Source organism: Micromys minutus (genome assembly GCF_963924665.1).
Source record: "Micromys minutus genome assembly, chromosome: 7".
Classification (NCBI taxonomy): domain Eukaryota; kingdom Metazoa; phylum Chordata; class Mammalia; order Rodentia; family Muridae; genus Micromys; species Micromys minutus.
In genome coordinates, this window is record NC_137976.1 from 60,305,016 (window position 1) to 60,319,265 (window position 14,250).

The 14,250-nt window shown below is 44.4% G+C and overlaps 1 protein-coding gene across 2 annotated transcripts; it reads right to left on the reverse strand.

Moving 5' to 3' along the window:
- Positions 1-278: 278 nt before the first annotated feature.
- Positions 279-8,950, reverse strand: DYNLT2B (dynein light chain Tctex-type 2B; the record flags this gene model as incomplete). Of its 2 annotated transcripts, XM_080918829.1 has the most annotated exons (5): positions 8,826-8,950; positions 5,627-5,760; positions 3,625-3,694; positions 2,011-2,074; positions 279-350 (listed from the first exon to the last, which is right to left on the reverse strand). In XM_080918829.1, the coding sequence occupies exons 1-5, from the start codon at positions 8,945-8,947 to the stop codon at positions 303-305; spliced, it is 438 nt and encodes a 145-aa protein (XP_080774955.1). In that variant the 5' UTR covers positions 8,948-8,950. The 2 variants fall into 2 exon arrangements, with proteins under 2 accessions (XP_080774955.1, XP_080774956.1); XM_080918830.1 differs by lacking the exons at positions 279-350; positions 3,625-3,694 and having other exon boundaries at positions 2,013-2,074.
- Positions 8,951-14,250: the final 5,300 nt, after the last annotated feature.

Consider the following 14,250-nt stretch of genomic DNA (forward strand, 5'->3'; position numbering starts at 1 on the left):
TATATATGATTTTTTTTTACATCTTCTAAGGAACAATAAATAGAAAATAGACTCAAGTATATAGTCATCTGAAATATTAAAATGAATTTCCCCTCCTTTTTCTCTATTTTTCCAAATGTAAAAAGAGCACAGATTAAAAAAAAAAAAAAAAGAGCACAGATAACATAATAAAATCAACCCATTTAAATATATAAAACTTAGCAGAATTTAGGTACCAAAGTGCCAACTTATTTTTATTTGGTCAGAAAATTTAACAATATAAAAAGTTAAGGTTTCCTGGAAGTCAGTCACTTTCCAAAGACTCAGTAGTAGAAACAGCCAAATGCTGCCACTACACAGAATAAGCTGTCCTAAAAATAAAAAGACAAAACAGAAATCCATGGTATTAGTGCTAATGGGAAAGTAGGTCAAGCCAGAAACTGAAATTGACACTAGATCGTTGTCAATTTTCTTTTTTCCCTTTGGTTTTCAGAGAATCTAGTTATGTAACACAAAAGTCTTCCTACCTCAGCTTCCCAAGTGTGGAGATGGCAGGCATGACCCTCTACTTCCTACCTACTTACTTTACTCAGGGTTTGAATTCTTTCCTGAGCCCAAACATAGCTGAATGGATAAAAAGCGTGACATCACAGGCCTCCCGACAAGGCTGAGCTCTGTGTCTGCTGCCTGGAGAGGAGATGCAGTATGCCAGCTTTCTAAACCAAACACAAAGATAATTCCTGTCTCTTCACTGGCACCTCTGAGCAGCCAGATGGGTGCTCTGCTTCCCAGTTACTCCTATTTTATAATTACTTCTATTTTTCTTTAGTTTTGAGAAGTATCTTTAAGGTAAAATAGATGATTTTATTACTGAAAGTTTTCTTTGTTTATAGAATCTTCATCCAGATTCTTTTGTAGCTCAGTGAAGTGTGGTATGTTTGAATGAACAGATAGTTCTAAACTAAGTTAATTATTACTCTTAAAACTGTCAGAACTGGATTTTAGAACACAGTGATTTATAGGGGGTGGTTATGATGGTTAATCTTCATTGTCAACTTGACTAAGTTTAGATTCATCTCAGAAACAACTGCTCAGCAAGTCTGTAGGACTTTATCAGGAGAGGTTTAACTGAGGAGGAAAGACCTGTCCTGAACATGGGCCACAGCCAGAGCTACAAACTGTTGCTCCTGCTGCCAGGCCTTCTTCACAAGAGCAGACTCTATACAGCCTAAACTGGAAGGTATTCTCAACCTTTCCTTTGGTTGGTTAGTTGGTTTTCTTTTTCCAGGCAGGGTTTCTCTGTGTAGCCCTGACTATCCTTGAACTCACCCTGTAGAGCAAGCTAGCCTTGAACTCAGAGATACACCTGCCTTTGCCTCCCAAGTGCTGGGATCAAAGGCATACGCCACCATACCTGACTACTAAAGGTAATTTATAATGTACACAACTATGTTATTAGAATAAATTTATCATTTTCCTGCTTTAAATATAAATATCTATGAATTCTGTTTGTAGTTTTTCACAAATAAAGTAGTAAAATTTAGGACTGGAGAGCTGGCTCTGGTTAAGAGCACTGACTGCTCTTTCAGAGGTCCTGAGTTCAAATTCTAGCAACCACATGGTGGCTCCAACCATCTGTAATGAGATCTGATGCCCTCTTCTGTTGTGTCTGAAGACAGCTTCAGTGTACTTATATATAATGAATAAATAAATCTTTAAAAATAGTAAAATTTAAAATAAAACCACCAATGCTGGGCAGTGATGGCACATGACTTTATTTCCAGCACTAGGGAGGCAAGAGACAGGTGGATCTCTGATTTCAAGGCCAACGTGGTCTCTAGTTCCAGGATAGCCAGGGTTACCCAGAGAAACACTGTCTCCACACCTACACCCCCAAAATAGCACACCTTATCCAAAAGTCTTAAGAGATATGTCTCAAAAATACTACAGTATCCTCAAATTTTAGCAGTAATCTGGTATGTGATGGCCATATGTCTCTAGGAAGAAGAAAGGCGTTTCCCAAGAACTTACGTTCATGAAAACATCCTGAGTGTAGTTGTCCGTGTCTGCATCCCAGAAACAGCGAGCAGCCATGCTAAAATGCCAGTGAAGAATGGTCAGTAGTCTACATCTCTACTCACCTGCCCAAGTTAGCCTATTTCCTACATTCTGACAGGCCTATGCTTCCAAACCTTCCATGGTACATGGAGAGAATTCTATTTGTAAAGCGATGTGTGCTGGACAACCAGGAAGTACGGGAGTCATAGGTGACTATTTGCAAACAGAGGGAAGGGCCCAGAGCCCCTAGCTACCTCAGCACCCCAGCCAGCTCTGAAAACTGTAGGGTTCAATCTCTTCAAGTCTCTGGTTCTTGAAGTGGAACTCTACTGTACATTACTTCAGCGAGAACACTTGGGTCTTTCAGAGAGTGCAGTTCTTGAATAATAGAAAGAGAGATCTTACAAAGGACCTTAGAGAATACTTCATCCAACCTAGTAGTTTATAGAAACCTATGCAAGAAGGGGACAACTCTGAGCTAGAACTCAGTCCTCTAACTGGACTCAGATTAGGAGCTCAGACCAGTAAAATCAACATTTTTGAGGCTGGGGAAGGTTGCTACTAAGACCTATAGAGAGACCCTGTTCCAGAAATAAGCAAAAGCCAGGTAAGGTCCTGAAAGCCTGTAATCCCAGCATCTGGGAATGGGAGGCAGGAGATCTAGAGTTCAGGGTCATCCTCGGCCACATAGATGTACTTGAGGCCAGCTTATTGCTACAATGAGACCCTGTCTCAGAAACAAACAAAAGTAGAATTTGAAAATACCTTTAGAGGCATAATGTTTTTGTGCACTGTATAAAGATTATCCATGTATTCAAATGCTGATTTCTCCATCCTGCTACCTGGTTTTAATCTGACACAGCATTATAATCATTATGTTGATACTCTTCTGCTTCAGATGTGTGTAAACATTGCTCCCCATTATTCTCTGACTTGTCAATAAAAGCTGATCAGCCAGTGGCTGTACAGAGAGAGAATAAGGTAGGACTTCCACCATTCAGAGGACAGAAGGGCATTATACTGAGGAGATTCACCATAAGGAAGGTCCCAGAGACATCATGGAAGAACACACATAAAGCCTAGTGTGCCAGATGTTAATTTAAACTGTAAATACCACGGGTTTGTCTGGGAGGGAGCCAGATTAATTTCAATGTTTAGAATAGATCAGTGACTGATAAAGTTTGTTTAAGTAAATCTAATACTCTTAGCCTCACTCATTTGAAACCTAGCTGGGGATAAAAAGAAATACTGCCACTTTAAAAATACACTGCAAATCAAATACTGTGCCTTGTCAGGAGGTCAGAGTCAGGCCCTGCTGACAAGGAGATGCTAAGTAATGCTGACATCAAAGCACAGAGCATGTAACAAGTGTCATGACTTTATAAGAGATGACTCAAAAGACTTCAGCCTTGGAACCCACCCAGACTTACTATTAGCCTTACTATTCAGTTGCCAAAACCTCCTCAGTTTATAGTTGCATCTGTTAAACCATCCTCATTTTTGCAAAGACATATGCTTACTAAATTATCTATCTATCCAAACAATGGATAACTCCCAAGAGCACAAAGACAAGAAAAAACAACTCACAATACTCCTTCACCCCTCTGTTCTCCAATTACCACTTGCACCACCATTTTATACCGGTCGTATCCCAATTCTAGAAAAGAAAAGAAGGTTATCTATATTCAAGTGCATAGTAAAATTACTTACTGAACACAAATTCTTCCACAGTAGACAAAAGCACTCAGTCCACAAGTACTTAAGGAATATGATGGTGAGGTAGGGGTCTGAGACCTGGAGATAAACCCTAACTAACTATAAAGTTACCCTGCAGTAAAACCTTAAAGCTTAACTTTTCCTTTAAATTTCTCTAGTCTGTTTGAGGCCAGCCTGGGCAAAGGAAGCTCTATCTTGAGGTGGGGGGGATATAGAAAAAATAAATTTATAGATATTAAGCATGAGTGGCAAATAACAGCCTGGGTGGATGATATTAGGAATCCAGACACACTTTTAATCCCAGCAGATGCAAAGGAAGGCAGATATCTGAGTTCAAAGCCAGCCTGGTCTACAGAGTGAGTTCCAGGATACCAAAGGCTGTACAGAGAAACCCTGTCTCGATAAACAAATAAATTAATTAATTAAATTAAAAACAAACAAACAAACAAACTACACAGACACATACACTAAACAAAGCTCTTTCAGAGTATTACCTTCTTACCAAGCAGTGAACTTTTTTCTCAGTGTTATTATAGTTGCACTTGACTCTGAGGCTCTAGAGCATGGCTTAGCATGACTAGTTCTCTTCATAGTGGCGCATATATTACAAAATGTGCCTAATGTAATTTTTGTAATGAATTTAATGAAATGTCAATATTAACTGTCAATTTGTCCTTGCACTCTAGTGTTTATTACCATGAATGACATGCACCTTCTTAAATTGCTGTTGCTAAAAATGCCTTGTTTTGCATTGAGTGTAGACTACAGAAGAAATGTAACTATATTTATCATGTGAGCTTTACCATACTAAAGATACTATGAATGTTTGTCATTTTCATGTATTAGCTGAGAAGGAACACTGTTGTGAGAACAAACCCTCCACTTTCACAGAGTGGTCTAGAGGAATAAGAACTGGCATATTACCAAATAAATGAAGAGACAGGAAGAAATAAAAGGACAGGGCTGACAGGGCTGGATGTGTAACTGTGACTGGGGTAGAGCACTTGCCTGGCATGCAGGAGGCCTGGAGCTCCATCCCCGACTCTCAGAAGGGGGTGGTACAGTAAAAAAAAAAAATTCTGATGCTAACATTAAAAATAGTGTTTTGAGATAGGTATGGTGGGATACCCCTTTAATCCCATCACCCAGGAAGCAGAGATAGATGGAGCTCTGTAAATTCCAAGCCAGCCTGGTCTACATAGCAAGTCTAGGCCAGCAGAGCTACACAATCAGACCCTGTTTCATAAAATAAAACAAACAACAAACAACAAAAATGTTTTTGTTAGCAAGAGACAAAAGCACAACATGTGTTGTGTAGATGTTGAGTTTGGCAAGAATGGAGGGCTGAAGAAGAAAAGCAGTTAAGGATTTAGGCAGACGTGGGCCTAGGACAGTCTGGGAATGTACTGAACTGACCACACAGTCAAAGGCTGGAGAGAAAAACAGGAGGGAAAGGAGGCCTTTCTGAATACTTGGATTTGTTGGACAGTGGTTCCCTATAATGCTTTAGTGCAGATCTATACTCTTTCCCACCATCTACAAAATCCCACCTGAGTAAAAGTCACCGAATAATTATAGAATTCTAGACACTAAAGAATGAGGTCTTATGAAATTAAAAATGCAGAGTTCACATCCTGGGTTTAAAGATGGGGCAGGGTTCCATATGCCTTTAATCCCAGCACTCAAGAGGCAGAGGCAAGAGGATCTTTTGAGTTTGAGGCCAGCCTGGTCTACAGAGTGAGTTCCAGGACAGCCAGCACTACACAGAGAAACCCTGTCTGAAACCAACAAACAAAAAAGGGGGTTGGGCAAGAACAAATGGGTAGAACTGGGTGTTTGAAGGAACATTATTTCTACTTACAGCCCATGTTACCTTTTAGTTTATCTTTAATCATTTCTGACAGACGTTTTGTGAGTTGAGGCATTTCATCTGGAGAATATTCAGCACCTGCCAGTTCTTCCTTAAGCACAGCGTGGATGCAGTCTTTAACCACAGAGGGTCTAAACCTAAGTCCAAGAATATCTAAAGGTCAGCTCAGAGCCCTAACTGCCTTCACATTCATCTTTTTTGATCAGTAACCTTAATGGCTTTTATTTTGTTTTATTTTGCATTTTCATTATAAAGGTAATATAAACAAGCAAACAATTCACGTCCCCTGTCTACATCTATGGCCTTCATGAACTTAAGACCGAAACACATTTCATGTCTAATAGGCAACCCAAAATGAACATCTTAGGATGATGTAGCTCAGCTAGTTAAGCATTTGCCTGATGTGTTGAGGATCTGAGTTCTATCAGCAGTGCCACACATAAAATTAGACATTCCTTAGTCAGCTTGTCTTGCCTAAGCTAGGTCTTCATGGAGTCTTCTCAGCTGCTTTCTAGGGCCTCAAGCTAAAACCCTTGGAATCAGTTTGGTTGGTGACTAAATTCTATCTGTTCTGTCTTAATTCTTACAAATAATCTAAAGTTTAATCATTCTTACCAAGCTACCATGTCCACTCCTCCCAGTCTACATTACAGTCTATATTGACTGAGTCCCTGTGCTTTCTTTTTAAAGATTTATTTGTATCTCATGTGCATAAGTGTTTTATCCACAGGTATGTACAGAGCCCTTGGAACTACATATAGGATGGTAGTAAGCTATCATGTAGGTGCTGGAGGGTGGGAGTGGTGGTAAACCAGGTTAGACTTGAACTCATATCCACGTGCCTCTGCCCCCTAAGTGCTGGGATTAAAGACATTCACTACCACTATCATTATTCATTAGATTTCTAGGGTTTAGGTCTGGGCTGTAGCTCCTGAGGACCTCAATGATTAGGGCAAGGACTGAAGGAGCTGGAACAACCAACCAAAGAGTACCCATGGCTCTAGATGCCTATATAGCAGAGGATGGCCTTATCTCGAATCAGTGGGAGGAGAGGCCCTTGATACTGTGGAGGCTCAATTCTCCAGTGTAGGGGAATGCTAGGGTGCTGAGGCAGAGTAGGTGGGCAGGTCGGGGAGCACCTCAGAGGCAGCGGGGAAAGGACAGGGGGTTTGTGGAGGGGAAGCTGAGAAGGGGGATAATATTTGAAATGTCAATAAATGAAATAGCCAATAAAGAGTGGCTCCTAAGGAAGATCAACCCTTGGATTCAGTCCCCAGCATGCACACACACAGTAGAGGCTCAAACCTGCAATCCTAGATTGGGTGGTATAGGCAGTGGGATCAGGAATTCAAGCTTGTCCTCTCTGTTTTGGAAGTTTGAAATCAATCAGGTGTGCATATGGTCTTGTCTCAATTTGATCTGTTCAAAATGTGCCCTTATTAACATAGGAATGTAGCTCAGTGTAAAGAACTTACTTGCCTTGCATGCACAAGGCTCTGTTTTAAATCCTTAGCACTGACCCAGCCCAATATTATTGCCTACTTCTCCCCTTAAGCTTTTTTTAAACATTTATTTTGTGTCATGGCATGTATAGGGGAATTGATTCTTTCCTTTCACTATCTAGGCCTTCAGGATTGAACTCTGGTTGTCAGGTTTGAAAACAAGTGCCTAACCAGCTGAGCCATCTTACTTACTGTTTACACTTTTTACGTGTGTGTGTGTGTGTGTGTGTGTGTGTGTGTGTGTGTGTATAAAATTTTATTTTTATGCATGTATGTCCACGTGTATATGTGTAATTCCTGCTGCCCTTGGAGTTACGAACAATTGTGAACCACCATGTAGGTGCTGGGAACCAACGCTGGGTACTCTGCAGGAGCAGCAATTCTCTCCAGCTCCTGCTTATTGTCCTTCAGTATTTCATAAAATGCTAGGCCTCTCTTCAAAGAAGTCACATGTGAACTCATAGGATCCCTGGCGTGCTTGTTACTAACATCACTCCTCACTGTTTTCAAGAAAAATACAGTTCAATACCACTCTATACATCATTTAGGATATTTACTGAGATAACAGAACATACATTTTTCTATATTCATGAGGAAACTGCTTCATGACGTTGTTATGGAAATATAGCCAAAGCTCCTCTACCGTTTTAAGGATTTACTTATTTTATGTTTATGGATGTTTTGTTTGCATGTATGACTAAGTGGTATACATGCAACCTCTGCCCACAGAGACCAGAAGACAACATCTGATCTTCATGTGGGTTCTGGGAACTGAACCCCAGTCCTCTGGAGGAGTAGCTAGTGCTCTTAACTACTGAGATGTATCTCCAACCCTCCACCATGATTTTGAGACAGGGTATCTCACTGGAATTTGCAGATGAGGCCAGGTTGGTTAGCCAGGGAGTCCTAGAGTCTTGTTTCTCTATTACTGGGATCAAATTTCCATCACTGGGATTACAATGGCTTTTTACAGGGACGCAGGAATTGAACTCAGGTCTTCATGCATTCAGACTGAGCTATCTCTACAACTCCTCACCAACCAAGTGCACCCCTTGGGGGAAAAATCCTCTGTTGGATCCAGTGAGATGGCTTTGCTGATAAAGGTCCTTGCATTCAAGCCTCATACCTCAGTTCAATCTCCAGGATCCACATAGTTTAAGAACAGAGCAGAATCAATTCCCAAAAGTTGTTCCCTAATCATAAGTAGCATTCGTGCACCCAAACACTTAACACACACACAAGCACACACACACCCCTTTTTTTCTTTTGTAAGATGAAGTTAGTGATGTATCTATCCTACAGTCTAAACTGACCGCCCTCCATTAGCAACCCGTTGCGGTGTTGATCGACGCTACATGGGAAAGGCTGTGTTAAGACACAAGTCAGGTGCTAGAAGTAAGCGCATCCTGGCACAGGTATGCACCCAATAACCCTAGGAGGACTCCTAGTAAGCTGCTTGTTTCCAGCTTCTGGTTTTCCTGTCCCGCTGGCGCACCCCCTAAAGCCTCCGAGAAGCCAACCACTTCCACAGTGCCAGTCTATGGCCCCGGAAGACCTGCTAGTCCAACTGCAGAGTTCGGTGGTGGAGAAACCGCCACGTTGGAATGCCCAAACCGCCCTACCCCTCGCTGGTGCTCCCAAATGCCCCGGCCCCACTCCCCTCATCCACCCCCCCGCCCCGTGCCTTGTCCTCTACGCACCTTTGCTGGAAGATGGGCCTCAGAATATAGGTGTTCTCAGGCTCCCCTGAGCCCTTGTCGGCCTCGGACAAGCCCTCGGAGGCGCCGGCTGGCAATGACTGGCCATGGATGGACAGAGCCATATCTCTGCGTCTGGATCCAGCAGATCTCTAGAGGGAGGGCCAGCGGGTAGCAGCGATCTAAGGTCCAGAAGCGCGTCGCCAGGGCAACGGGTCGCTCACGTGATGTGTCGGTGGCCTCCGCTGCGCCTGCGCTTGGCTGCAAGCCTGGAGCCCGCTGGGAAATTGAGTACCAAACGGAGACCAGGACCTTTTAAGGGAAATTAGGCAACTGGCCACCTGCTCAGAGCCAGTGAGAAGCAGGACCAAACCCGGTCTAAATTCCTTTTGTTTCTCTTCCTATTTTTTGAGATAGGGTGCACGTAGGTCAGACTGGCCTCTAATTCCTTCCTGTCTCCATCTCCCCAGGTTTGGGATAACAGAATTATCCATGCCAAGTTTTATGGGTGCTGGAACTAGACCGCTACTGGGTCACATCTGCACACCATCCCTTCTGATTTTGGACAACTTGTGATTTAAAAGTAGGAGACAAGTAGAATTTATATATAATTTTGTTTCGTTTTGAGACAGGGTCTTGGCTATCTTGGAACTCGTTCTGTAGACCATATTGGTTTTAAACGCCCAGAGGTCCACTTGTCTCTGGCTCCTAAATGCTGGGATTAAAGGTGTTGGCCACCAAGCCCAGCACACGTTTTTGTTTGCTTGTTCTTAAATTTTTGTCATACAGTATATTTTTATCATGCTTTCCGGTTCGGTTCGGTTCGGTTCAAAGGAAATTAAACTCCAAAGACAGCCCAAATATCCAGATAGGAACTCAAACTGGACTATAGTATTTCTAGCTGTGAAACAAAATCCAGCATTACTCAGGAAATCGTGAGATGGTTCCCTTACCTCTGGTAAAAGGGACATAAGTCTTCCCAGGCTTGTGTCTGCATATTAAAATGCATGACGGTTTCTGGGCTCCCTGGAAGATAGCCCTGCCACATCCAGCTTCCTGTCTATATTCTAAGTCTACTTCTTTCACTCTCTGGACTATTTCAGATGCTTCTGGCTGTTCTTTCATATCTACAATAAAAACCAGAATAATATCATGACTGCAGTTTCTTTACTGTGCCCCCCTGAATACTCAAGACCCTTTCCCTGGGGGCGGGGGAGGGGGGACCGGACATGGTAGCACATGCTTTTAACTCTAGCACTCTGTAGGCAGGGGCAGGCAGATTTCAAAGTCCAAGAGCAGACAGTTTTGTTTCCCCCAAGACAGGGTTTCTCTGTGTAGCCTTGGCTGTCTTAGAATTCGATCTATAGGCCAGAGGTCTGCCTGTTCTATTGGGAGAGTTTTGTTAAGTCTCAAAAAAAACCAAGACAGTCTCCTTCAGTTATCTGTGACTCCTTCCATCATTCTCATCCCGCCCCCTACCCTAAACCTCCCCAACCCAGGGTTGGGCTTCATTACTCTTCCCCTACCAACACCCCTACCCCAGCTTGATACCCATGTAACTGTCATTTTGGCTACATGCCCTCCTTGTTCCCTTGCTCACTCGCTCTTAGTCTCCTGCCCCTCTCTCCTCTCTCTCTCTTCTGTTCCTCTCCTTGCTCCTTTTCCTCTCACTGCCCAACCCATGGTCAGTCTGGACATCTGACTCTTCCCGATGCCTCTGGCTGTCCTCTCCCTCGTCTATTACATCATCTTTCTCCTCAACCACACTTGGCAGTGGTTATGCTCTCCTTTCCATTCAAGCTTTTGCAGCCAGGGCTATACAGAGAAACCCTGTCAGGGCAGGGGAGGTGAGAGGAGCTAGGATACTGCACTGGACTTTGAAATGGGTAACAGGTACTTGTGAGGCTGAGGGACCCCTGGAGGCAGGCATGAGCTTTGATGTGCTGAAAGGTCCCACAGGTAGCCATTATGTCCCTTCTATCAAAGGCAATGACAGTTCTCTTCCTCATATCTACAATAAAACTCCTTGGCAGACTACTTTTGGCAGATAAAAACCGGTTTCACAAGTTCCTAAGGAATACTGACTTTTATCAGCAGAAATCCTTCCACTCCCAAGCAAGGGTTCTGGAATATCTCCAGAGCTCTAACCAATCCCGCAGACCCCCATACCCCTGGAGATTGAGCCAACCAATCTAGATAAAGGCCACTTATTCTTCCCTGGATTTCCCAAAAAGTGCTTTAAATTGGGCCTGCAAACTCACCTGGGCATCTCCATCTTCGTAAACTGTAGACCTCAGCATGCTGGACTTCTGCAGAATAAAACACTCTTTGGTTTTGCATACTATTTGAGTCTGGGGTATCATTCTTCATTGAATCGTGGACTCTTACATTTGGGGGCTCATCCAGGACTGGATGGAGAATAGCCCCCACCCAAATAGTGGAGTATTTTTCTGATTTTTAAGTCTAGGTGCCCTGGTTTGTCTTGTCCATCTCTGTGTTTATGTTTTGGGTTTGATCTGGAGGCTGAGAGGGACAAAGCATTTTGTCACCTGCCCAGGGGCAGCAGAGAAAGCTCCCTACCCCCTACCAGAAGCAGGAGAACTTGCTAGATCTTGTTGTGCCCCAGGGGGGGGCTCAACGGTGAGATGTCTACCCCCACAGAGACACACAGAGATGGAGAGAGATGCAATAGCAAGAGGTGGTGTAATTTCAGTATTCTGGGGACATCCTGTAGTCGGGACTAAGAGACCAGAAGTCCCCCATTAAACATTTTTGTGAAGTAGGATTAACACAGCATGAGTGGATTACACTCAGCGTGAGTTGGTTACAGAGGTAGGATTAACACAGCATGAGGATACTTTGTTTGCTGTCAGTGTGGACCCTTCACACAATTGGAGCCCCCTGGAGGAGTGATATAGTTATCTGGCTTCAGCTGTCACACCCATTTGGGAGTTATGGCAGGAAGTTCCTAGCATCAAGGAGTTCACAATTGGAGACCCTTTGAGGAATGATTTAGTTGTCTGGCCATTTGGGGGATATGGCAGGAAATGGGGTCCTCAGGCAAGTCCGCATCTGGCCTTGTGTTTTTCTTTCTCACAGTAATTACAGGTTTGACTCACCAGATCCTCCTTGTCCCTTAGGGCCCCACAATCTCATCTGATTTCTGAACCCTGTGGGCCTCCCATGCATGGGGACAGTTTGTTTTTGTTTTTTGTTTCCCCGAGAATGACCTTCTGTGTTTGTCTGTGTGTACTCAGTTCGTATTTTTTGCCTTGTATAAAATTTTCTGATTCCTAGGATGGGACAGACACAGTGCACAGGGCTTGGTCCTGAACCATTTCAAGGACGTTCACCAGGTTGCAAAAGACTCAGGTCTGTTTGGTTGTCCCTGAAAACTAACCATCTTTCGCAGGAACCAATGGCCCACCTATAAAGCAGAATGTCCCCTGAGTAATGAACTTTTCATCTTCCCACCATTTATAGGGTGAAGGCTGTAGTTTATGAAGCCAGGGGCCACCCAGACCAAGTGCCATATATCACCATGTGGCAATACCTGGTTGAGAAGCCCCAGTTTGGGTGAGATTTTTTTTGTCACCTGCCTTGCTGTTCCCAATCTTCTTCCTCTAAAGGGGGGTCAGCCCCAGCACCCTGTCTTGTTCCCCATTTCTGCTCCTAAGGAGGATCTGTGTCCCCCTCACGTTCCTGCTGTTGGCATTAGGACAGTTCCTACCCCTAGCAATGGCACCACCCACAGGTGACAGGGACCTGGCACATCCATCGCCATGGAAACAGCCAAGCATTTCCAGGATACACCAGTCGAGAAGCCCACCTCCACCTGGGAGTAAATCACATCACTGCCCCCATAAAAGACCGGACCCCCTCCCCTTCTCTCTCTCCTCTCTACCTTTCCGAGTGGAACTGTGTTGGTTTGGTGTGGTTTGTTCAGGCAAGAGGATAACATCTGCTCCCGCCACTACTGCCCATCCCCAGCTAGTACAAACAGAGGGAGGAGCAGACCCTGACTCCCAGGACTCCCTTTGTGTGTTTTATAAAAAGACAAGGAGAAGGAATATCTTTGGTAGATGTGTAGTCAGGTATGGAGGAAGGGAGGTTCCTCCACGGGCTCATGCCGAGGCATCCCTTCCCCCTGAGGGACCAGCCACAGGATGGTATAGTACAGAATGGGGAGGGGAGTAGAGGCAGAGAGAGGGGGAGTAGAGAAGTAGAGGCCAGCCATGAGCTCATGGAGAGAGAAGGGGAAGGGGAATGGGGAGAGAGGGGGAAGAAGAACGGAGGAAGAACAAGAAGGCAAGAGAGGGAGAGCTGCCATTTACAGTGAGTTGGGCATTGCCAGGTAACTGTGGGGCAGAGATTAGACAAAATGCTAACACCCTTGACTCCTCTTGCAGTCCACCTAACACTCAGCCCATACTGCCCAGAGGCTACCTCTACTATGACCGTACCCCTCCAGGCTACAGCAGCCCCAGATGCTCACAGGAGACAGTTCAGGACATATGTGTCATTTGCAGTAATCTTTACAGTTGGAAGTTGCAGAACCCCCATTTTCAAAAAGGCCATCAGCTCTCACAGGTCTTCTAGATTCAATCATGCTGACCCACCTGCCCACCTGGAATGACTGTCAGCAACTGCCCCAGGTCCTCTTCAGGACAGAGGAGAGAAAGAGAATTGGGGAGCCACCTGGGAGTTGGTGCAAATGGGCTGCCAAACCCAGGCTGATATGGATGCAGCCTTTCCTTTGACTCAACTGGGATTTTAAAACTGCTGAGGGTAGGGAGAGGCTCCAGGTCTACCATCATATTATGAGGGCCGGAGGGCTTCTGAGAGGCTGGCATGCAGCCCACAAATGTATCTAAGAGGAGCCAGGTGATGCAGGGAAAGAATGAGAGCCCTAGGGAATATCTAGAAAGGTTTTCTGAAGCCTATTTAGGGCTTTACCTTTTGTCCCAGAAGCCAGAGAACACCAGTCAGGTATAAACATGGCTTTTGTTAAACCAAACTTGTTGTTTTTTATACAAAGTTAGGAAAAAGATGCTGTCCAAGGTTTTGGCACCAATGTTAAAAAAAAAAAATGATGAAGGGGAGGGCGGAATATGCCCCATGGAGGTGAGGGAGGCACGGGGGACCCATGTTGGGAATCCCTTCCCCTTGAGGAACTAGCCACATGATGGTATAATACAGAATAGAGTTTATTCAGGGCATGGGGAGGGGAGGTAAGAGGGTAGTAGAGGAAGAGAGAGAGAAGAGAGGAGAAGTAGAGAAGTAATGGCCGGCCATGAGCACATAGAGAGAGGGGGGAAGGGAAGGGGGAGAGGAGGGGAAGAGGAAAGAGCAGGAACACAATACAGAGAGGAGGGGGCAAGCAGCCCTTTTATAGTGTCATGTAACTGGGGCAGAGCATACCTGGCTG